The sequence below is a fragment of the Labrus mixtus genome, chromosome 11, assembly GCF_963584025.1.
Source record: "Labrus mixtus chromosome 11, fLabMix1.1, whole genome shotgun sequence".
Taxonomy (NCBI): Eukaryota; Metazoa; Chordata; class Actinopteri; order Labriformes; family Labridae; genus Labrus; species Labrus mixtus.
The window spans coordinates 12,641,160-12,666,793 of NC_083622.1; the positions used below are offsets into that span (position 1 = coordinate 12,641,160).

Below are 25,634 nucleotides of genomic sequence, written 5' to 3' on the forward strand. Positions count from 1 at the left end.
ATGATTGGATGATACTTTATGAACCTTTACACAGCTGAGTGGAGCGGATTAAGGGTGATTATCCTCTGCAGCTTTATCACCACCAGTGACCAGTTTTAGTGAATTAAAATGTTTTAATTTTAATTGAACTTTTACTTAAACTTCTCAAAGTTGTTTTGGACCTCAAGCCAAAAACATATTTAACAGGCGTGAAAAAAACAGAGCCCATACAACAAAAATGTTTACTGAAAGCTTAAATGAAACCAGAAGTAACCGTTTTTGTTTAATGTCTTGTTTCTGACTAACTACACTTCACTCAAAAAACGATCTTCCTGTTTAATATGAACTGCATTAAGATGTAACGTGTAAGCTAATAAAAAATAAAAAAACCCGGGTGAAGGGAGGTGTCTTTAGACCAAACAGACGAAACCCCGGTGAAGGGACATTTCAACCCCTCAAGTGGAAATGTCCTGGCTCTTAATGTCCATCAGCCTACAATGCTGAGTTGTGGGGGCCGAGAGGGGCCACGTGGTAGGTTAGGTAGTATCAGCGTTGTCATACTACCTTGAGCTCACATCAACACAGCCTGAGTCTGTTGAAGGTGACACTGCTGTTTTGGTTGCTGTGGCAACTAAGGGCCATAGGGTAGATTATGTAACTTATCAGTCGGGCTTTAGGGGCATCACTGGGATGAGGGATGTCTTCACTGAGCGCTTATCCTTTCATTAGGGCACAAGTACCTTGTGTTTAATTTCAATTTGAAGATATCATGATGGCTTTAACTAATTCCCGAGTTTAATCTCTTTCAAAGCAGTGAGCCGTATTAGAAGAAAGTGTTCCTTTAACAGCTCCGATCTTGTTCACTTGTCATGGGCCAAAAAGTCTTAATTCATCATTTCCCTTTATGTTTTTACACAAGAAGCTTTAAAAAACGACCCCTGTAGGAAGCTGCACAGGTTCTTTAATCGTCACATCATCAGCAGTATCAGTATAAAGGAGTCAGTGACATATTAAAATATCAAGCTTCAGTCAGTCTAAATATTTAGTGTCAGTGCATGGATCTTTGTTAAACAGACCTAAAGACGTTCTGAAGCACTTGTGGCTACCATCAGTTGTCAGACTTAGTTTGTTCACCAGTTTTATCCCTCTTTAGAAAAACATCTTCTAAACTGACTCTACTGCCTGAACAGAGGATCAGCAAGTCCAGACCTGGTACCCACTTTACACACAACACAGCTAACAAGCACAGACAGGAGGTTCAGGTTTATTTGACCTTGTGTCAGAAGTAAAAACACGATCCTGTCGCTAAGAGGCAACATTAACTGACAGCCTAAACTTTTGGAAACTTGCTCTCAGTCATCTGGCCCTGCGACACCAGGAGGAAAAAAAATAGAGAGAATGGGATTTCAACTTTGACTTGAGTACTTCTATCAAAACACACGACAATCTGCAGAACTCTTTGATGTTTACATGTGTCTGTAATTTGTTCCCATCGGTCTGTGGTGGCACAAAGAACGCTGACTGTCCTAACTCTCTTTCAGGAACATCCAGCCCAAGAAGCCTCCTCCCGCCAAGCCCGCAGAGAGAGCCCTGCCCCAGCTGCCTAGAGGTCGCGAGGAGGAGATCAGGAATATCCTCAGGGGCAACCTGCAGAGGACGCGACAGAGGGTAACGTCTGAGCTGCTCTTTGAATGATGACAAAGATTACGGCATGTGTGGTTTTCATTTGTGTAAGCTAAGGATGTAAATCTTGTATTACAGAGACCTTAAAGCAGATCACTTCATAATCGATTTGCAATTATTTATAAGCTACTTCCTCTTGCCTATTAGACCTCCGTGTATTGATTGTTCCAGAGTTAGAATCAAATCAGCAGCTCTGCTCGTATATAAACTATTCCTGCTTTAACTCTGGGGGGCAGAGAAAAGGTTAACAAGAGATTATTCCAATGTATATGAGCACCAATGTCAGCGTTGTAATGCCTTGTTTTCAGGAACTTGAGCTATTACGTCTTGCCCCTAAAATGAAATGCTTCCATGTTTCTTGTCCTCCTCAGCTGCGCTCCTACAACAGACACACTCTTGTGGCTGATCCGTACGAGGACGGCTTCGGTGACTTCCTCCTCAAGAAGCAGAAGATGATTGAACTGGAGAAGAAGGTAAAAAAATAATCCTCCGGACGAACATTCAGAATCAGTGCGAGTCCGACGTGTTGTTTTTGTTGAATATCATTGACACCCCGGCCTCATCATGGTTGAACAAAAAACATGTTTGTTGATTAGTCAGCGCTGAATAGGACATTTTGTAACGGCCTCGCTGACTGTTATGCAATCTGCTAAATGACAAAGTAGAAGTTCTACTGAAGGCAGCAGTCTGTGATAGATGGGTAAAAGAATACAACAGATGCAGGGCAGCTCTCCTCACTTCCCAACACCAGCAGTTAAATTATTCAGCCAGAATTATGATTTGTGTTCTAATTAGAGTCCACCTTCAGTCTCCGAAATTCATTTTCTCGACACAAATGGGTGGCTGATTTATTTCGCACGCTCGAGTGGCCCTACAGCACCACCCACTTTCATTTCATCAGCCCTGTAATTACGTAATGGAAATAGACCGTTGTTTTGGGCAAATCGAATGTGCTGAAGGCCGCTGTGGACTCAGGAGGATTTCTGCAGAGCAACACAAAACTTTAATGGAGTTTCTCTGAGATACTGACCCATGCTGAATTAAAGACTTAGACCCTGTGTACACCTGGTGTTTTTGCAGAAAATCGCTGACTGTGCGCTCAGGAGTGTTTGCATGAAGCGCTTGTGCGCTGCACGTCCGTCCTGTCTCTATGACAACAAGTCTGTTGACAACGGCCGCTGTACGACCGACACTGCTCTGTAACTTTCTACAATTTGAGATAGTTTTTTTTTTAACCCGGTCAGACACACAGCAAAGAAGATCCATAGGTGGCAAAATTACAGGGAATATCATACATTTGGTAAAAGAGGGCCGGTGACGTCAACAGCGCCTTTCTGAAAAGTTGGAAGATTTCCAACTTGAACGCTTGGAGCTGCCGCACAAAATAAGGCAGAGCGCACGGGAGAAAAGACGCTCTGGCGCTGCGCTCTTTCTCCAGCAAGCGGCCGCTTTCTGCTGCGGACGCTCTCCACTCTTTCTAAACAATTTAAAAAAGGGGCTAGCGCTCAGAAAAAACAAAACGCCAGGTGGACAAGGGGGCCTTATATGACTTTGGATGCAGTATTTTTTTAGTTTGGCTGCAAAGAGGGTCATCTTGCTATTTTTCTGTCATTTTTCATATGTATATGTTTCGATATTGAATGTTTTGGAGAACATAGAACGGTTACATTCTGATTGTATGCAAACAACATTAAAAGCATCCCTGTGTGTTCCCAGATTAAAGACATGAACAACTACCTGACGGTGCCCGCTGCTCCACCAGACTCCCCCACCATGTGCAGAGCCAGACTGGCCTCAGGTAAAACGCAGACACTCAATAGTTACCCCCCATTTTACTGAAAGGCACTTTGAGAAACAGCCGGACAAAGTTCCCCCCTGTCACTAATGGCACCCACAGGGATCAGGCATCAGACACTGTCGAGACTTTTCATCCACTTTATCCACACCTGTAACAACAGATAATTCCCCCCCCCCCCCCGATGGAAATATGTGTGCACGTGCCGGCTGGCATGTAAACCAGTGTGTGGTTTTTATTTTAGGCAAAGATTCTGATTTCAAACCTGCTCAGCAGCAGAAAGGGAGCAAAATCTGTCCAGGTATGTCGTGAGTGTAGAGGAGATGTGATAACCCAGCAGAGCCTAACATGCATGCACCAATCATGTTGCTTGTTAACATTCATTAATTGCTCATCACTAATGAGGGGATCTCGTGACATGATTGCAAAGACACAGCCGGATGATTTACTGCTGCAAAAGTCTTTCTGTTTTTTTACGGTGTTGAGCATGATATGTACTTTGAGTTTCAGCTTTGTGACGTACTTTGTATTATTTTTTTTACAGTGTTGTGAAATATTTGCAAATGTCTTGAAGCCTCCTGTGGTCCAGTTTGTTCAGTGGTTGTAAATAGGTAGCTGTACCCCCTTTAAATGTGTTGACTGTATTCTCCTCCCCTTCTACATCTCACGTTTTTGCACGCTGGTGGAATTCTAGAGTGATCTTACCTTTTTAAAGCTAACGGTCTGATATTGCACCCCCGTTCTGTCTGTAGACCCTCAAGCCTACAGGGGGAAGCCTGACTCAGACAACGTGCCCACCATCCACGTGGACCTGGCCTCCCCTCAGTCTCCAGACTCGGTCAACATGATGGATGAGTTCAGACGGGCCGGCCAGCAGCAGAAGCATCAGCAGCAGGAAGAGAACCAGGGCCTCATGATGAAGCCTCCCTCAGGGCAGAGTGGACCTAAAAAGCCCGGCGAGGCGGACTCAGACAGAGACCAGCAGAAGCTGACGAGGTGCCTGAGCGACCCCGGCCCCAGCGCGGACGAGGACGAGGACGAGCCCTTCCTGCCTTGAATCACAGGCCGGAGACAGAGGGTCAGACTGAACGCATGCACCTTCACTAGTTAGAGGAGCTGCTTCACTGCGCTGCTCTACATAATCTCTGTGGTTCAGAAACCAAACAAAGCCAAAACTGCTAAAGCTGTACAAACCAGGGAGAGAAATGAGAGTGAGAAGAGAGGGAAAAAAAGAGCCATTACTTTATTATTTTCAAAGCTCAAAGCTAATTTTTCAGACATGAATGAAGGAGCAGCTGCTGCTATCTGAGAGACAGTTTGATAGTCTGAGACATTCAGGAAAGAACTATGCATTACCAAAGGTTTGGACTGTTTCAATGTCAGATTAAGTCTTCTTTGTTTAGTTTTTCAGATTGTCTTTCCTTTTTCAACGATGGCAGAGTTGATGGTTTTTATGTTTGTTTGTTATGCAGTCATACTGGACCTATTGTCCTGCATACAATCACCAAATCAAACTTATTTCAATCCATTGTTCACCTTCAAACATAGAACTTAATTTTGAGGTGTTTGTCTGATATCTCACCAGAACTGTGCTTTCTTTCTGTCACTTGAACTTGCTGGATGTTCAAACTTTTGGGGCCAGATTTACTAAAGGTTTGCGTGTCTTAAAACGTGTGCAAGCTTGATACCACCAGCAAAAAAAGTGCTATCTGATCTACTAACGGCGCGCAGTGAGGATTGCGTCTTTCAAATGAGCAAAACAACACGCATTGTCCATTTAGTATGTTTGCCTTAATGAATATGCAATATGGGGCGTTTCTGCCCTAACGTGCAAAATACTGGGAGGAGAAAATGCAAACAAGTTAAGTTAGTACACGCATTGCGATTTACCAAGCCTGACAAAAATTGCGGTGATTGTGACGGTGTCTGTATTTAACACCTTTTGAAAGAAACGTGCTAATCCAGGAGACCAGCGTTACGCACAACAGGCTGCTGTTATTGAAGTTAGGAGGAGACATAGGCACAACAAAAGAAGGCATACAGATCGCGTTTTCCCCCACATGTGTTTACGTGTTTCAAATGACAGAAAAATAAATGGCATGCATTTATTTTTTTAATTTGATTCAATATTCTAATCGTTAAGGAAGAGAAACACCATGATTAAACTACAGGCTTGTTGCTATATAGCCAAAGAAAACTGAACATTCACAGCCTCTGCATTCTATAGAATTTCAACATTGACATTTATGTCTTCCTATTTCCCTCTTCTCGCCAACATTACATTTTACACTGGGGATTTCCTTTTTCTCGGGTCGCACGTCTCTCCCCCAGCTCGCCCCCTCCGGTGCGCTCCTCTCCATAATACGCTCGTCACCTCCCTCTAAAGCCCGCTGCTGCTGCTACTCTGTAGGACGCTTGGATTGGGGGACCTCACCACTGTTTGTACCCCCGTCTTCGATCCCAGGGCATTTATGTCCGATCAGACACAGCGCTGGCCAGCTGTCTGGTGCGCAACAACGGCCCGAGTGTAGAGCGCCCGGTCCACAGAGGAAACAGCTCGCACCTCCTGCGCAATGTATGACACTTCATTCTTAAGATTAAGGGAAGAAAAGAGAGGCCCTGTTTAATGCCGAGGTTTTCTTATAACCCAAATTTTCTTTGTAATATTCAGATTTATCTCCTATAACTCGAAAGTACTGTGCATTTATTTGCCTCTTCCACCGATAGCTATTTTGCGCTTGCAGTCATCCTGCTTTCCGTCCAAACTCTCTGTGATGTAAACCAGTAGAACACGCAAAAGCCTAACTTAGATAGTACCGCCTCCACAAGGTTTGCACCTGGTGTCATTCACGCACATTTTCTTAGTAGATCACCCGCAAAACGCCCACCAACCAAACGTGCAAACTTTTGGAGTGAACACGCAATTTAGTACTCTTTAATTGGGAGCTTAGTAAATCTGGCCCTTAGAGCGTAGCTACTCTCAAAATATTTGGCCTTATTTTATGTCTAACCTTGTTTCACTTGGTGCATTTTTATCTTGTTTTAAGTTCAGGGGTTCATCTTATCTTACTGCAGTCAGTTAACTTGTATTTGGGGAGCTCGGGAGACCGACAAGAGATGCAGCACAGATGTTTTGATGTCAGGGATAAGCCCTCTGTAAGTCAAATCACGTCTCATTTCTGTGTCGATGCTTTATGTTTTACCTCAACGTTAGAACTCCCTTTAAAACTCACTCAAGTAGGTTTAAAATGTGCCCATTTCAAACAGCTGATTTGAATTCATCACATCGATATAATGAACATGAACTGTCTTCAACGTGCTCATTTCCATCTTTCAGTTTCCTTAACGGCCTTTATGAGAAGTATTTTTGTTCTTTTTCACAGTCCAGCTCATGAGGGACACAGAGTGAAGGTTAGATCGTACACTCATGGCATATCATGACAAAAAAAAGACATATATATATATTCTATGCAGAACAGATGTGACATATGTAAAGTAATGATAATATCCTATATTTATGAACACCCTTTAAAACAGAAGTCTTATAATCTTGTCACCATGCGACACATTGACACAAACCTCTGCAGAAGTCGAAGCTTACATCCAACACGGGGCATTCAAACTAACACTCACAGGAGTAACATGTTTTTTTACACATCTGATCAAGTCTGTGAATCACCTGCAGGCATGAGGACGTAGCTTAGGGTGTTCTCCTTCACTGTACTGTATAACGCACAGTGTGTATATCCCGTGTAAATTCCACTGCACATGTTTGTACAGTCAGCTGCTCAGAGAATAGGAAAAAAAAAACATGTTTTTAATTGTTGTGATATATTTGCAGAATGATACACATATGAACATTTAAAAGGAAAAAAAAAAGTTTTCTGCTTTGTTTGGTTTTCAGAAAAGCAAAGTGCCACAGCCTGTGATTATAAACCCACAAGTATTTTTTATCAAACATGAATCTTATCTCCATGCAGGCCAAAGAACTAAATATAAAACAGAGAACTTTTATGATTTTTATGCTTTTATTTTGGAGATAGGACAGTGGACAGAGTCAGAAATAACGGGGGGGGGGGGGGGGGGGGGGAGAGAGAGGGGAATAACATGCAGGAAAGGAGCCGCAGGTCGGATTCAAACCTAGGCTGCCCACTTGTAGGACTATGGCCACTGTACATGGACCACTAGGCCACCAGCACCCCTAAAACACAGGAGGTATTTTATGTAGGCTTTGTTTCACTGCTCTAGTGCTCTTTTCAAGTAAGAGTGACCATTCAGTCCTTCCTGATCCTCTTACATCTACAAAGCTTAAAATACAACCAACAGAAACATCAAATCAACCTCAAAGACTTTCCTCTCCACATTCTCCTTAAAGCGTCTGTGATTGTAAATGACTTGCTGTGATCGCTGCAGCAAGCAAAAAGAGTTTATTAGTATGATCACGTGTACACTCATGCAAACTTGCACTGTTGCCGATTGCGTTTAGTTCTCTCTTTGCCCCCTGACACTTTTCCTGCTTCCGAAATTTAAAAAACAGTTTTTATTGCAGCGGAGAAAGCTGGGAGGGTCAGACGGTAATGCATCTCATTTCCCAGTCTCCACCAAAATTGAATTGACATTGTGAAATGTCAGCATGTGTGACAGTGTCGGGAACGCTGCTGAAAATGTCAACAAGTACAGGTTCAAAGAGAGAGGAGGCTTGTTTAAAAACCAAATGGCATGCAGCCCTTTACCCAATCCTAATAGAAACACAATTTTTATCGCTGCTTAAGCGATAAAAATTTACATGCTGCATTGAATTTATGATGTTCTAAAATACGCTATAAATTGCACCTTCAGAACCCGTGGGAAAATATTTTCATATCTCCTCAGATGCTCGGTGATTTGGCTTTCATTTAACTGCAGTGTGATTGTCTCTACCCTTTTCTCCTCTGCTAAGATCTGCGAGTACATTTCAGGAAGGATGCAGCGAATTAGTACTTAACGTCAAATCCTCCGACTCACATGTAGCTGTGTGAAAGCAGAGTGACTCAGAGAGGAAATGCTTAATACTCTGCACAGCTGTTGTGTTTTAACACCTTTTAACATAACATCAACATATATTAGTGAATGTGATGTGTGGAGGGAATCCAAAAGCCTCCTATTTGAATGAAAACTACATTCATCACATCCCTTTCTGTTAATCCAAAGCCTTTAATTTCTCTGAGAAAAGGAACACTATTTTCATACTTGTTCTTGTCATACCAAACACATCTTCAGTCAAACATTGTCTCTGCTCTGTGAGAGAAATGTTCAACCTTAATCTGAAGCCATACAGCCTTTAGAAGAACCTGTTTCATTGTGTGCATAGATTATACTGTCATCTGCATACACATGATTTTTGCCTTTACATTGTCATGGCTTGTGTCTTAATGTTCGCACTAAAGAGCAGATTTGTTTCGAGTCATTGCTGATGTTTTCATTGAATGTGTTGGACTCAAAATGTCGACATGTTGCTTCACCAGCATCAACTGCAGCTTTAACTTTTATCTCTGCTTTTTTTTTTGCTTTACACACTTGTGCTTTATTTGTTGAACTACACTACTGTAATTTATTGTAGTTTTTTACTTTACAGGGACTTCTGTCCCTTGCTTTTATGATCAAGTGCTTTATGTGCATCATGTGCATTGCTTCACTTCATGTGCTTTACAGAAGTTACTGTAAGACTTCACTGTTGTTTTTTTAAATCATCTCATGTTTACTTTAAACTGCACTCGGAGGCATTTGTCACCCAAACGTTACACTGTGGAAAAGAGACTCAAGGAGAAAGAGGCTGAATGAACTTCTACAAACAATAATCAGAACAGCTTATGAGCTTTGTTCTCAAACTCAGCGCTCCTTATGTTAGACTGTTCTCTCTGGGAAAAGTTAGGAGAAAGCATCAATTACATTCAGATCTCTTTATTTAAAGGGACAAAGTGTTGTTTTTGCACGTTTCAGGTTCTTACTTGTGTACTTCTTACTCTGTTAAACAGACAGAAATGGTTCCCATTCGTTCACTGAAGCAGAATGTCATAAAGTCTCTAAACTGGTGTCGATCAGGTCAGCTTTTAGATAAAAAAACATTTCAAAGAGTTTTTAAAATCAGTATTGAAGTCCCCTTGTGTACATTGACATAGTTTTGTTTCTTGGTTTTCATGTCAATTATTTCTTTTCCAAAGTATTTTCAATTAAAATGAAATATTCATTGCTTTGTATACAGGGGGGCGTCAAAAACGGCACAAACTTAGTTTGAATCAGAAGTTTTAAAAAGAAAAATTACGAAGTTCAGTTTGAACTGTCGGAACAATTACAAAAAAACAAGAACTGTTTCGATGTACATTCAGGCAAAATGTTTTAAAATGACCGAAATATTAAAACCTAAAGCGTCATGAAAGACTTTAACTCAAACAATTGGAAATAAATGGTTGCTGAAAAACACTGAAACACGATGATTGACACTACAGAATGTTTAAAAAGACTAATTTGGTTACTGCATGATTTCTACTATATGAACTAAAATATGCAAAAACACTGCTATGTTCCTTTAAATACTGAACCAGCCTAGAGGTGCTAACGGTTACATTGTTAACCACACTGTTAAATTGCACAGGTAGTAACTACAGTGTGACACTCAAACATCATCACCATTATGACCTCACGGTGTCATCACTCCACCACCAAAGAAGTCTTCCCCCTCCTTTGTTCACATCATCGTTCTCAGTTAGCCTGATCTCCACCCTCCTGTCCTCCGTCATCTTTCACCACAGTGAGCACTTTAACAAAGCTGTACCTTTATCTCTAACACCCACGTCGGACAGCAATAAGTGGCTTTAATGCAGTGTGCATGGTGCATCAGGTGACACCTCACAGGGAAGAGGAATGTACTTTATTAACAGAGAAGGGTTGAGGTGTTTTTACCTGCAGTGAATGCCATGACAAGATGGAAAGTTTGATTCTATTTCTCCATGTTTTTTTTTTTTTCATGTGTTTGTTGAATTTATGTGTCAGTCAATTGTTTGCAAATTTAAACTTTGCAATAATTTAGATTTTTATTTGATATACACATAAATGGGAATTTATTAGATATTTAAAGAAACATGTATTAGAAATGTATTATCTGTACAAATCAGTACCTGGAAGATAACAAGTGTGCACTTTGTCCTTGATTAACCTTTAGCTTTCATCATTCCACTAACTGTAACGGTGACCAGAGAACAACCAGAGGTGAAAACACGTCAGATACTATATTCCAGATTAAAGTTTTACTTTATAGCTATGCTGTGTCTGTGTCGGATTCTTATGAATGTGAAGAGATGTATCCCCCCCCTGAGCCCCTCCCCCTGATGGTCCCAGTTTCTGAGTTTGGAAGTTGTTCTTCCGACTTCAGTGTGTTCACGTGATTTCCGTTTTGAAAGTCGGAACGTTGTAACAACAACAACAAATATTGTTGATGCTTGAAAGAAAAGACCAGTGAAATGTGACTGTAAAAGTTATATTTCAGCAAAAAGTTGATGTGCAGTACATGAATTAACAAAAAAGAATCTTAACATTTACAAAACATATTTTGCCCCCCATGTGATGACCATAATGACAGCAAGTCGGGCACCTCATTTTTTTGACAAGTTTCCGAGTTATTGCGACTGACTTGAGCAGGCGTTCATGTGCGTTTTACAACTCGGAAACTCGTTTTTCAGATGTGTCCATCACCACATGAGTGCACCATATAGCCTCCTTATATTATATGGGGAGTGACCTAACCGCTAGGCCATCTGTGCCACGTTGGATAGGACATTTCTTACGTTAACTTTTTAACCCCTTCTCGTATTAGTTAAAGCTCCAAAGAGTCTAATCTAAATAAAGGCAAAAAGCCCCAAAATACGAAAAAAAAAAAAAAAAAGATTCTTGATAAATGATCAAAGACAGCATCATGAGATTCTTCGGTAAAAACTCCTCTTTACATGTACAGGACAAGATCAAAGTTACCGCTTTGGCCACTGGAGGCGCCAAAAGTATCACAAATGGAAAGCTCTCACAGGAGCTTGTACGTTAAATCTGAATTTACAAAATAGCTCCTTAGTGAAAGTATCAATCTAAGGGTTTATAGCTCACTCTAGAAAATGTGTTAGATTTCCTTGGAGAAAACTCAGGCTGCTCTGGATGAGGCACTTTGTTTACTTCGCTTCTATTTCAGTTAAATGGATCCACAATGTCTCCATTTAAGCAGCCTGGCCTCCCTGTTGTATTCCTGGAATGGGTATCCTCTATTTATAACACTCACTCATTTTAATTGTTGGCAGTTGTTGCGTTCTGTTGTTTTCCAGCCGAAGCCTCCGAGTGGCCAAGTTCATTTTTTACATCTGAGGAATCTAATTTGAGACTGTAATTACAAGAGTTGTTGTCGGTTGAAAAGTCCTCTTTATATTTGGATTTGTAGGCATTTAGCTGGTGCTCATCCAGAGGAATTAACTGTAAGTACACAGTAAAACAAGCTTCAATTCCCAGATCACCAACATAACAAGCAAACAATAGCCTAAGTTTTGTCTGTGTGAGAGAAGAGTCGGCTCCATCCCTGAAATCTGTGATATTATGTAAGAGAAAACCTCAACGTTAATGTTTGTTTTTACAGTGAGTAGAGAACATTGTCTGGTTCACAGTAACAGAACAACAATCTGCTCATCTGGGTCTTAAAGCATAGCATCACTTTTAATGATACATTCTGTACATTCGTTGTAGATTTAAACAATAACAGAAAACAGTGCTCTTCTTCGCAGGGATCAAGTTGTAATGTTTATTCAAGATGAAAATAGTAGTTTGATGTCTAGTTAAACAAAAAACAGTTCTACTCTATGAGCTGTAAAATACAAATTAAGTTACCTAGCCGGTTAGCTTAGCATCAGGAAGTTGCTGCACCTACCCCAAAAAAAATCCCGCTGATATGCTTTTTAAAAAATCAACACCAGGTTATTAATGTTATTTTGTTTCTGTACATATTAATGAGAAGACATTTACGTGGTTAATGTTTGAGCTTTTAACTTGGTAAAAGGTTTATTTTGTAGCTTTCAGTCCATTTCCTGTCTTTTTGCTACGCTAAGCTTACAAATTCTCAAGTTTCCCAAAGTCAGACCATTCTTGGGGTCAATGCAAACCTTTCATCCTCTGTAATCACCATCTACGGATTATTCTACAGTCAGTTAGGGCCCTTGGCAAAAATTCACATGTGGCCCCGCCAACAGTAAATGTGACTCCTGGCGGTGCGTTCTCGACTGAGTCACGGCCAGTGGAACACAGAGACACATTCGGCTGCTCTGCTTGCTAAGTAAACTAATGTTGAACGTCAAAGAACAAATGCGATGGTGTTGTGCTAGCCAAAGTTATTTAATCCAAGTGTCTCTGCTCCAGAGTGAAGGCCAGACTGGCAGCACACTGTCATGACGAAGTGATCCCGCCTCTGTACCATATTCTGAGGTGGTAACAGAGGCGTAACAGGGGCGAGACAGGATCAGCCGAGCCAGCGGGGGAGCGCAGCACTGTGTGTGAGTGCATGTCTGACTGTGTGTGTGTATGTGGAGCTCACGCTGTGCCTGTGAACATACAAAGATGTGATGACAGCTGAGCTTAGTTACGGCACTTTTGCATAAAAAGCAGACTAAAAAGTGCCGTGGCAAACTTTGCACAATTTGAGCCACGGCTGTCGTTTTCAGTTTGTCAGCCCTCGGGGGGGCGGGGGGGGGTCCCTACTGTCCTGCAACCGCCCACCCTGCCTGTTGACAAGCCGCGCCTCGGTCTGCTGGTTTTCTACTGGTGTAGAATTCAACCAAAGATGGATTAGTTTACGTGTTTTGTGGAAGCAAGGCAGCAAAGGAAACTCTAAAATGATAAAGTGATTTACAAGAAATAAATGCAAAGACCAGAGAAGTGCATTGTTCTTTCTTCTTCTGTCTTTCAAATGTGTCTTTCCCATTAAATTAAACTTCTATGAGGAGACATACAGACTTGTATAAAACATGAGGAAGACGACCCCTGCACATTGTCCTGAATGCAACCTAAACCCACACTGCAATCATACTTCTTAAGCTGTCCTCTGAATCAGTTTTTCTGGGTCAGTATTTAAAAAAAAAAGACTCGATTCAGCTCTATGGTAATTTTTTAAGAAGGTTGCACTTTGTGGAGGTTATATATTGGATTTTTCTTTTCCTGTGCTGCTGCTTTCTTTCTGCTTTTCTGTACGCTGAGCATCTTTCACACAAAACTTGACTCTGTGATATATTAACCTTCTGTTGCACCTTTGTCCTGTCATGTTTGTATGTTATATTATCATTTAGTCCACCGTCCTTTCAGCCACAATAATCAGATTTTGTTGAAATAAATATTTAATCCAACTCTTGCTCGTGAATTAATGAGAAGCTACAAAAAAAAAACATGATGAACAAATAGAGAAACCCGGTTCATACCGTGAGCGACTCAGACATCATGGGTGTTTAAACGGTGAAATATACATCAAATAAACTCATGTTAGCTATTTAATAGCTTTGCCCAGTGCTGCTCTTTTACATGTGGAGAGTGAAATGAGTCTGAAAGCTTTCCTGATGGAACCATCCGTATGTTCATTTGCTGTAAAAAGACAGCGGCTCACTTATTTGTGATTTGGGTTCCCATCATGATGGAGCCTTTTAAATTGCTTATTTTTCTCCTGACCGCTCTTTAACATTTAGAGTGGCTGCCCTTCACATTTAATGATGCTGTTTGTTTTGAATATTGGAGAAATCTCTGCCGGCCACCTCTAAATACGTGCAGGGTTTCGTGTTTATTTGCCTAATTTTATAGGAGCACCTCGGGCGCACAATGTGTGCATAGTCTATCAAGAAACAGAATCAGTTTTAATGGATGCTAATGACCTGTAGCTGAACTTTTAACCTCCAACACCGGGCCTCAATGACTAAGCAGCAGTGTGCCTGTAATGCAGATAAAACACCAGTGGAGGGCACTGTGTAGCCATACATATACACAGCTCCATGCTCTGTCATCTCTGAACCATCTTCTACTTTTTCACTTGTTATTTCTCTGTGGGAGTGGTGCGTTTAATCAGAGTGCTGGGGGGGGAGTCAGGCGCTCTGTGGCCCTTTTCCATCAGCTTAATGGTGTGTTTGCTATTGCATTCACTCTCATTTACATGGCCCATATACCCCCGCTAATGTATGGCTAATTGTTGTGTTTATGCAATAAAAAAAAAACAACAACAACCCTGAACCATCACATCGATGTTCCTCACAAGTGAATATTCAGATTCGTCTCCGTCGGCTTATTTCCTTTGAAAATGTTTTCTTTTTTCGATTGTGAGAGAATGTTTTGATCATGAGTGTGGCTGAGACGGGTCACCCGGGGGCCACATACACGCAAACACTCGCAGCAGTTTGGCTGTTTGTCTTTTCTATAAAAGGATCAGACAAATTTAACTTCAGCGAGGCAATAACGCAGAGCTTATTGTTCCGCTGATAGTTACTTGCACTGCTGGCTGATCTGAGCTGATTTCTATTTATGTTGAGGAAGAAGACGAGAGAGTAGCGGGTCAGTTTAGTCCCACTGCAGGAATTATGCACGAATAAACACATTTATTAGCAGAATAATTAGTAACGTTTGAAAGCATGTTAAGGAATGTAACAGAGTAATACATTCAGGTTCATTTTTAAGAAACTTTTTACTTCGATTATTTTCATTAATTCCTGAATTGAACATTTTACTTTCATTTTAAGCTCCTTTCTTCCTCCTCATTTACAACACAAATGTTATTTTTGAACTCCACATTTGTCTGACAGCTACTCGTACATGTTTCTTTAAATATTCAGACATTACATTGAAACTCTGATCATCAGCTTAAAAACTATTCTAAAACAATAAGAAGTATTTTAAATTCTGTCAGCCATGAACAGTAAAAACAAACTTAAGTCCAACTCTTTCTGTATAATGAATACCTCACAATGGTGCAGCATGAAACTCATGCTGCACCATTGTGTTCAAACTAGAAAAAAAGCAAATTTACAGAGACTTCAAGTAGCTTCTAATAATGATATGAGAATACTGCCATTGCTACCTCTATAGCATTGGTTCACAACCTGGGGTCCAGGCTCCCCTAAGTCGGGCTTCAAAGATCTCTGGGGGGGGGGGGGGGGGGGGTCGCAGGTCTTTAACTGCTCTGAGGTTATCAAAATTACATTTGAACATGTTTTATTTTAACCTTTATTCAACCAGGAGAAACAATGGTTGAGATAAAAAAAAGTCTCTTTTCCAAGAGATTTCCGAGAGAGGCAGAACAGTTAAAAGAGTTTCTGACAAACATTGGCAGCAATACATCCACAGAAAAAGTTTCTAGAAACACTGCTGTATAGTAAAGTCAATAGTTGTGGATGCTTGAGTCAACACTTTAAAACTGTACTTGGGGCAGCAGTAGCTCAGTCTGTAGGGACTTGGGTTGGGAGCTGGAGGGTAGATGGTCCCGGTGCAGACCAAATCTGTAAATTGGTCTGGTAGCTTGAGGAGTGCCAGATCATCTCCTGAGCACTGTCGAAGTGCCCTTGAGTTAGGCACTGACCCACCACCCCACAAGCCCAGAAGTGCTCCCTGAGGCCCCCCCCCCACAAGGAATCTTGTGTATAATTTTATTTCCAGGCTTGATGCATTTGAAAAAAAGAAAAGATTTTAATCAATCATTGAATGTAGTAATACACACTGTGGATCACAGCTCTGGAGGCATTAATATATAATGTATATACATAAACCCCTAATATATGTATGTTATTCTTACGATTTTAACAATGGTCTTGCATGATCTTGATCTTCCATGATCTACAAAATCATGTGACAGAATGAATTCAACATTGTAGTAGTATATACTATTTCTGCATAAGAAAAGGATCTGAATAATACTCTTATCACTGCAAGAGGAGCACAGCTTCAACAAACCAATAAGAGGATGTGAATAAGCACCATCAGAATAGAGGTGCCAGTGTCCCCGAAGTACATGGAGGGTTTCATTATGGTCAACATTTGCTATTTGATTTGTCAGGACTTGTATATCACTCCCACATCATGCACCAGGGTCAACATCGCAAAATAAAAATAAAATGACGGCTGGTATTTATGGCTCGACATCGAGAGTCCTGCCAGGCCATGATTCCCAATGTCAGAGGATGCTATGCAGCGGTGCTTAGAGAAACAAATCGCAGGCTCTGTGACATTATTAATCCGGACATGCTGGCACGGGCCAATACATCTCTGCCTGCTGCTTGATGCATTGGAACGAGCAGAACACAGAGATGGACTTTTTTCACTGGCATCTTGTTGGATGAATAAAACATCACTGGGAGTTGGGTATTGAATTTTTGAATACAAGAGCAGAAATAGTTTTGGATCAGAGGACATAATTTATCTGTGACCATCTGCAGAAAATGTTGTAAAGACAGTCGGCTGTTTCCATCATACAGATGCTCACTGGTCATTGTCTGTAACTCTTATTATACTGGTCTTTGAGGGAGGAGAAAAAAGTACTTTCTGACAGTATAACTCTGCTCTGATTATTATCACATGCCAATTAAGAAAATTGAAAATGATGGCACAAGACCATTTCTCCCAGCCTCTAATGTATTCTGTTTGTGGAAAAAGCTTCCCAACTGATGATAAATGAATCAGAGTGGGAACAAAGCCCATCTGAGGGATGCATCCTTATTAGCCACATGCAAACAACTTCACATGTAGCGCCAGATTTCCCTCTCCCTGCTGATGAATTATGATTGCACATGCAGGATCTTGGATGCCAGTGTGTTCAGATGAAGATGCTGTTTTTGTGTATTTATTATGTGTGTATGTGCGCGTTGCCATCGCTGCATTACAAAGAGCCAAAAGTCACCATGCATGACATCTGAAGAAGTATAACTGCATCTGGCCAGCAGTTTGTTTCAGCGGTAAAAGGGAATGCAAAGTAAACAAGATGTGACTTTTGTACCATTTACTTTTAAAAACCATTCATTTGAGTTGAAAAATGTGTTTGTGCTTTGACTTCACCCTTCCCTGTTTGCTAGCGGTGAGACTGCATTGCCTTGCTCATCTATCCTGGTGATAAACTGGGCTGTCACTGGCTGGCACGACTTCACGCGTGCTCAACAACTGGACTCATGTGTTTGGCCTTTTGAGAAACACCGACTTGATGTGCCTATTAAGTTGTCTTAAAAAGGCAGCAGTTGGTATTTTTATGTTGCTCGAATCAGCATAAACTTATGAATAATCCATAAGGTGGAATTCATCCTAAATGCCACATACATTATTGGTATTCCTATTTTCAAGAGCTGTGCAACACATACACTCAATATAATGCAATCCAATAAAAACAGCTCTGCCATAAATTTTACTTTAACAAAAATCTATAATGGTAATTTTTGCCAGCATTAAGAGAACGTGTTAATTCAATTAAAGGTTTATCACTGAGGTCAGTTAACAGTATTGCCATACTGAACCACATTTATATTGTTCAAAGTGTTTGGACAAGTTTCGGATTGTGGCCTTTAACAAAAGTGACTCCAAGAGATAACAAGAGTAACAAGAGATACTGTTACCATCAAATGGTAATTGTGTTGTTGCCAGCAGGTACTTGGAATAAATACATGATAGTTGAATGGTTTAGCTTAAAAGTGCACTATGGAGTTTTGTTAGAGAAATATGAATGTTGGAAAATTGTACTGATTATGTGGCATAGTAGTAGTAGTGGTAGCATGAAAGGAACTAGAAACAATTAAATAAATAGCTTAAAGTTAAGGTCAAATGGTTAAACTTGGCTAAAAGTATTGAGGATTAATTTAGCTAAATGACATGGATACATATACTATAGGCTATATAAATATGGACATACTCTCAGTGATGTCACTGATTTGTTCCTGAAATGCACTTTTAAAGACCAACAGTTTTCGGCAGACTTTGACTTTGATTCAGGGCATCGTGGCCTATGCCATTGTGAGCACTACGTACTTGTGTGTTGATGTGTCTCTGTAGCTCTTCATTACTCCGTCTAAAGACTCTAGTTAGCAGTGCCACTTCAGTGTTAGTTCTATTGCCAGTTTCTGCTTCCACCACATTCTCTGCTTCTTTGTGTACAAGTAACCATGGTGACTGAAACTGATGGTATTATGTTGGAGTTGGAGCTGACAAATGAGCACTAGTTGATTATACTGCAGTCATTGCAAAGTAGGAAAGATAGGAGACATCGGAGGAGATGGAATATTCAGATCGATAGCATTGTTAGCTTATGCTACTAGTAAGCCTGCGTTAAACACACTGAGGTTCATGATACAAAGAACACATATACTCGGTGTGGTGCAAGCCAGGAGAGGAAAATGTAGACATTTTGAGGATGTGCTCGTCAGGCTACATACTTAGGTTTCCGCATCGGTACAAGGCTACGCCAACTTATATGCAGAAGATTGGATGCAGATGTATAATTCAGACTTCAGTGTTTTCATCTGACAGGCCTGTGGTCAGGTCATTAAAGGTCATGAACCTCTGCATTACAGCATAGTTTCCAATCTAACCAAAAAACTAGGCATGAATTGAATCAACATCTTGATGACATTGTCAAAAAAAAAACTGTACATCACGCCTTTATTGCAGACTAGTTGTATTGCATTTCATCAGACTGTACAGGTGCACCTAAAGTGTCAGCTTTGTGTGTAGTGTAAGAAATGATGAAATGCATAATATTCAGGCATCATCATTTTGCACTGGCGCTAAGCCAGCACAAAGCCCCTGTCTCTTACTACAAACTGTCCTTTTGTCAGCGATGAAGCCTACAAAAATGCTTCATAGATTTACTTCCTCTTTAGAGGAAATGCTCTTGGATCACATAATAAAAAGGCTAATTCAAGAGTTCTGTCTTCTTTACCCCCCTGTTCTTGAAATTACAGACAACCGGTCTAACTCAATTAGGTTTGCTCAGGGAGAAGGTGTAACAGTACAGAACGTGAGGTCAAAGGCATTACAAATTACCTTAAAATGAGCTCATCCACCCATAGGCATCTGATGATGACTGAAAAAACAGCCTGAGGAGTTTAACGTGTCAGATGGTGATAAGGCCTTATTACTTGCACAAACATCGCCATTAATATTACAATGATTTTTCATATAACAGAGGAGGAGACAGAGGGGGGGACTGATCTGTACTTAAGGTTCATTTAGAGTTCATCAGACATGGTCAGGCGCGTCAATGACACTGATGGTCCACGATGAATACGTTGATTGTAAGGATACCCTGAGGCTACTTTTGGACAGCAGAATGACAATAAGCCACCTGGTCTCAGAGGAGCAGCTAGAGGCCATTAGATGGGGAGGTCGACTTGTAATTAAAGACCCATATTGAAACCGATCAGACCTTTATTTTCTCATTCCTGCTTTCAGGTGCATTAGCTGAATTGTGCTGTGCGGGCTATTTGGTAATGGCCGACTTACAGGCCAATCAATCTTATTTAATCCTAAAAAAAAACACTGTGCTTACAGTTTTGAATCTACTTTGCTTATGTTGACATTATGGAAACTCGCCGTTCAAAAGTTTCGGCACCAGTTATGGTAGAACAAATTCAATTTTTAAAATTATTTTTGATGTAGGTGTGTGCTATATTTGCAAAAATCATAGCCCACTCCTTGCTTATTCAAGACATTCCAACTTTTTCCGCCCAGTCTTCTTCGGCTGCTAGAATCTGCTCATTTGTGGAGATTGATCTGAGTCCTGACAGCTTCACTGAGCTTGTGTGTCCGCAGATACATCTCCATGACAACTGGGCACAGTCCATCGGCTGATGATGACAGTGGGATTTGCCCAAAAGACCTACCAAAAAAGCTAACAGCAGGCCCTTAGATACCAAAGCTTCTGTCACTTCTTGCATAGCTTCTTCATTCATTCTCAGATATCTGTTTTTTTTAAATATAAGGAAACAGGATTTTTAGATTAAGTCAAATTAATTTAAAGCTTTGAAACATTACAGGTCCAATGAGCCAAATGTAAAATATCAATCAGTCACAACGAGCATAGATATTACAGAATATAGCCTATGTATTGTGAGTGAAGGCCTACTTTAGTCTTCACAAGAGTTTAACCCTTGACCTCTGTGTTCCCTCATGGGCACCCTGCCTCAGTTTATACTGAACATTTTCCATTGGAAGGCTATTTTCTTTTTTATCTTGGGAACCTATAAAGAAATCCTGCAGCCAACTTGACAACAATTACCTCTGCTGTGAATGCATTTCAAGATTGCTCAAAGACCACTCAACCCAACTGGCATGAAGAAATTGCCTTTCCCCAGCACACACACAAAAAATAGATGATCAACTATTATTAGAAGTGGTAACAATTTTTCTAGGCCAAACAAAGATGCTATAGCCATAGCTTTTCCAGGAGGTATGACCTTACTTTTAATGCTATATAAATACATATTAAGGCATCAAGTTATATCTAATAATAAGTACAAACATGATGTAAATATATCTTTATGGGAAAAGGTTATCTTGGCTAGTTTAGCTTTAAATGTCGGATATAAAACTTTGTTTAATGTTGGCTTTATCTCACATAATATGCTATGTTTGTTTAGAACTGTAGTCGGAACCATAAAATGTCTAAACTTGGGGTAGCCTAAGTGTTGTGAAAAGACTAGCTTGGCTTTTCAGACTTTGGGTTGTGTCTTTATTACCTATTTGAATCTAGTGTTAGCCAAATTTCTACATCAAAAACTACGATTCAGTGGGAATTTAACACTCTAAAAAATAGAAATCAAATTCAAGAATATCCTGAAGGCTTATTCAGGACTGAGGGTTTCTAACTGGGCTGCTTGTTCCACCACTACACAGTCAGGTGTTGAAATGAGCACAAATTCAAATGGAATTTCCTATGATGGGCTGGAAAAACTTCCCAGGCATGATTTTCTTCCTTTATTTTTTATTTATTTTTATCTCAATGTAGTGCTTTTTTTTTTAATTCCAGTGTGCTGTAGAGACATATGTAGCTGACATCCTCTTCTAGAAGCTTTTCCAGGATTAAACAAGCTCATTTTCCTCGTGGGTGTGGATGATTTTCAAACGTTGCAGAGAGCCATTCAGACCCAGCTCTCCTTTTGTCCAAACGGCTTAACTGTGTTTTGATAAGCTGGTCTGAATATCCATCAAGAAACCCGACCAGCCCACTGGATTGAACGAGCGGTGGAGCGTTTCGTCTCTCCCCCTCCTCTCCTCTCCTCTCATCTCCTCGCCCTGCCCGCACTATATGTTACATTTCCAGCCCCATCTCCTCTTGCTGTTTTTTTCTTTCTTACGCAGGCGGACGTCCACGGCACGGCGACACAAACGCGCTACAGGCGAGAGAGCGCGGCACTGTCGGCAGGCAGGCGGAGAGACGGAGAGACGGCGGCGGGGTACCGGAGCGACGACGCCGCGGCGGTGTTGTTGTCTGTCTGTCTGTCTGTCTTTACTGAGGAAAACCGGCGGTCAGACTGGATGGTGGATTTCTTTTTTGCATTCTCTGGATCGGGATCATCAGGGGGGCTAGGATAACTTCGCATGGGACAAAACCCGCCTTCTTTTAATGTCATCCGGCGATTTGTTTCGCCCGGCGTGTTGACGCCAGTGGTGGGGGAGAGGAGGAAACGGGAGGCTTTTCCTGGAGGAGTGTTATTGACAGATCGGCGACATGCATGCACACGCGTTTCCGTCCACCAGCTGTACAGGATAGACACACACACACACACTAAACACTGCGTTTCATTTTTCACAAATGAGATTTCCGGAGCTTATATAGCCTATCGCAGCAACGTGGCTCGGCATATCGGCAACAAGGAAACGATGCTTGGCTGCACGCTGAAGGTTTTTGCACCATAGGGCAATGTGTTAATAATATCGATAATGCACGGCGTGGAATAATGCAACGAGACACAACTTTGTCCTACGAACTGCGAGACGTGTCACTATCTCTTCTAATCAAAGTGCATTTATCTGTTAGCCTGGCGTGTGCTCCAGTAATCCTGTTATTCTTGAATACAGCTCAGTTGCTTCAGTAAACGCCAGTGCCATTTATCTACCAGCCACCCGAAAAGCCCCGTGTTGATGTGTGATTTACATTTTGAACCAAAATCCTGCTGCGCATTGATGTCGGTGCTCGCGTTGTGCAGATAAAAAAAAAAAAACCTCAAACCCCTCCAGAGTTGTGTCGCCAAATGACTGCTAAACTGTAGATGTAGGCAGGCCTAACCTCCGCGTACATGCAGATCCAATCGATAGCGAGATAAAGACAGCTCCGGCACACTGTTTATGCTCCTCTGGAAGTGTCACGGGGGTGTGTTTAAAATCCCGCGTATCTATTTTTTTCTTCTTCTTCTTCTAACATTGCCCCCAGGCAGCAGAGACTCTGCTCGGTGAAGAGAGGAGACAGTCCAAACACGGTGCAGGGGGAAAAAAAACTACTGTAAGGCGACGTCCTAAGAAAAGTTTCAATGGTTTTCCGAAAGTTGCCCGGTGTGTCAGCATCGGGCATGGGTCTGCGCCTGTCCCAGAAATTCGTCTTTCTGCTCTTTCTCTCGGGTTTGGTGACGCTGTGTTTCGGGGCCCTTTTCTTTTTGCCCGACTCCGTTCGGCTAAAGCGCATTTTTCTGTCCAAGACCGAGACCCAGCCGGTCACCGTCGGCTCCGGCTCCGGTTCCGAGAACGATGCCAGGGAGCACTTGAAAAGACCCAAGGACCAGGAGCACGCGCTGAGGGGCATGACCCCGGCCAAAGGGGAGACCAGCAGCACCAAGCTGAAGAGTCTGAGCCGCAAGCCGCCCGTCTCTCACGAGACTCCCGAGGCGAGGCTCACCGGGGGGAAAGCGCAGGAGGATTTGACTCTACCCAGGTCCAAAACGGAGCCTTCAGTCTCGGATAAAGCGACCACCTCGGCCCACGGACCCACCTCGGATACTTTCAGTTACCAGAAGTTCAAAAGGTGTCTGCTCAAACCACCTCTGGGGAGAGACGGCGGCAAACCGAGCGACCCCATGACCAACGAGCGCCGGGAGAAAGTCAAAGAGGTAAGGATGTGTGACAGAGACCCTGAAGGTGGTGGGGGGGGGGGGGGGGGGACCGTGACGGGCCACATGTTTGGACAGTTGACATATAGTAGCCTCCAGTGTTATGTGGAAGTGCTGTAGTGATGCGGTGGGATTATGGGAAGTATAGCCTAGATGTCGTGGTCTCAGGGAGAAGCAGGAAGTGTGTTTTTTTGAGGTTATATCAGGACAGATGTTTTGCAAGATGAATCATGTTCTCTGCTTCGAGGGATCAAAGTAATCAGATCACTCCACTACCTCCTCAAAAACAGTAGTTTTTTTTTTCAGATTAATAGAGCAAAAGAGGCCCAAACTGCCTAATTCAAACATGAACAAAAACAATCATGCCCCCCTTAAAAGATATGATTACATTTCTCTTGTTGATTCATTTTACTATCAGACACCGCAGCCGCTCTTCTCTGTAGAAGTGGTGGGACGGTTGTTTGCCCAGCGCCTGTCAAACAGACTCAATAAATCCCTCTCAATCATATCACTTGTCTAAATTTACCCATGCAGTGCCTTTGGAGAACAGTGGCAGGACTAAAGATAACACGGGATGTTTTCCGCTGTCTGTCAGAGAGATTCACATGGAAGTCTAATAACCTATAATCAATCAGAACAAGAGGGAAAGGAAAGTGAGCGATCAGACGAAGGGATGTGATGTAGCTTTGAGGAATGTGTTCGATGGGAGGGTTTAAGTAAAGGCTCCTGAGTGGAGCAGGACTTCTTATAGATTCTTTAAATGTCCGCAAGTTGTGATTGTTGGTGCATTCCTCTTTCAGTAAAATCTGAACATTTTGTGCTCATTAACACAAAAGCTGAACTTTTTTGTCTTGAAGTGATCTCCTTTTTGGTCTTGTTCTTAAACTCAAACGCTTCTTGTTTACTGTCAGAAATGACAACAGGAAATCTGTACATTCATGAAGCAGACACCAGCAAATGTTTGACGCTTTAGCTTGAACTCTTTTATATATTCTTGTGGCAAATCATCTCCTTCTGGTGGCAGATAATCGCTGCAGCTCTAATTCTGTTCATAAGCCTTTGAGCGTGAATTCATGTGACTTTATCAGACCGCCATATTTGTGTGTTATGCGAGCTGTTAAATTGCCTTCTGTCGGGTCATCGTGAATGATAAAACGTCCCGTGCTCGCACTCAGCTGTAGCACCTCCACCCCCCCCCCCACCCACCCACTTCCCCTCGCACAATTGCCTGGAAATGATGTGACTGTGTGCGCACTGACACTCTGGCCAGGAGCTCTTCAAGCATGTGTGCCAGCTTTTGTTGAGCCCTGTGGGTCCAATAAGGACTCCCCGAGTAGGAGCGTCTGGAGATCACACATCTGTACCCACTCAAGGCGAGTGAGCCTGGTGTAGAGGAGGAGGAGGAGGAGGAGGAGGAGGAGGAGGGAGGGAGGGGGAAGTTGGCCTGGCATGTGCAGATGGGTTTCAGCCCTGGCATGTGACACGGCTAAGTCTCGTTGTCGTTCTCACTTCCAGCCTGCTGTCACCCTCGCATGCCTCTCGTACCTGGAGGTGGTGCGCTCGGTGATAAGCGAGGCGTCAGAGGACGGAGCGGGTGATTTGCCCCTCGTGCTCTCATCTCTCCCTGACTCACTGTTTCTCCTCTTTCTTTTTTTTTTTTTTTGACGCTCGTTCAGACGAATGTCAGTGTGACTTTGCTCGCCTGTTGTGTTCAGCTGAGCTCGGCAAAGTTCTCGCCTCAGGGTCACAGTTGTCATCTGAGAGAAAGTTATATTCCGCCACGCCCTCCTCGGCTATTGGGCGTTGCAGAATATTAATTGCGTCGATGGGTGACGGGCCTTTGAGAACACACAGGTCCTGCTTTCATACTTACATTGCACCCTTCTGTGTCCAATGCACATAGCCTCGTGTTGGGTTTTTTCTTGTGTGTGTTTTCCTTTGTTGCAGCTACAGTTTCCACTGTCTCAAGCCTGCTGGCAGCTTTCCAAACAGCTTCTCTTCTTCCCGGAGGCTCACTTTCATGCTGCCAGCTCAGGCTGACACATCACGATCCCCTCACTTTGTCCAGGTTT

General features: G+C 42.1%; 2 protein-coding genes and 1 long non-coding RNA gene across 6 annotated transcripts in view; all 3 read left to right on the forward strand.

Moving 5' to 3' along the window:
- slc9a1a (solute carrier family 9 member A1a) overlaps positions 1-7,311 on the forward strand; it is a 38,080-nt gene extending 30,769 nt beyond the window's left edge. The window contains exons 9-13 of one of the 2 annotated variants that reach the window (XM_061050121.1): positions 1,521-1,647; positions 2,034-2,135; positions 3,379-3,460; positions 3,702-3,758; positions 4,210-7,311. In XM_061050121.1, the coding sequence (XP_060906104.1) occupies positions 1,521-1,647; positions 2,034-2,135; positions 3,379-3,460; positions 3,702-3,758; positions 4,210-4,514 (673 nt within the window). In that variant the 3' untranslated portion in view covers positions 4,515-7,311. The remainder of the gene's footprint in view (positions 1-1,520; positions 1,648-2,033; positions 2,136-3,378; positions 3,461-3,701; positions 3,759-4,209) is intronic. The other variant, XM_061050122.1, reaches the window with a different exon arrangement.
- A 334-nt stretch (positions 7,312-7,645) lies between these two features.
- Positions 7,646-10,754, forward strand: LOC132983699 (uncharacterized). The gene is made up of 2 exons (XR_009674871.1): positions 7,646-9,583; positions 9,616-10,754. It is a non-coding gene; the product is annotated as an uncharacterized LOC132983699 (long non-coding RNA).
- A 2,978-nt stretch (positions 10,755-13,732) lies between these two features.
- LOC132983696 (mannosyl-oligosaccharide 1,2-alpha-mannosidase IC) overlaps positions 13,733-25,634 on the forward strand; it is a 213,985-nt gene continuing 202,083 nt past the window's right edge. For 2 of the 3 annotated variants that reach the window (XM_061050125.1, XM_061050123.1), the window contains exon 1: positions 21,880-23,562. In XM_061050125.1, the coding sequence (XP_060906108.1) occupies positions 22,990-23,562 (573 nt within the window). In that variant the 5' untranslated portion in view covers positions 21,880-22,989. Of the gene's footprint in view, positions 13,738-21,879; positions 23,563-25,634 lie in introns of those variants that run through there. The other variant, XM_061050126.1, reaches the window with a different exon arrangement.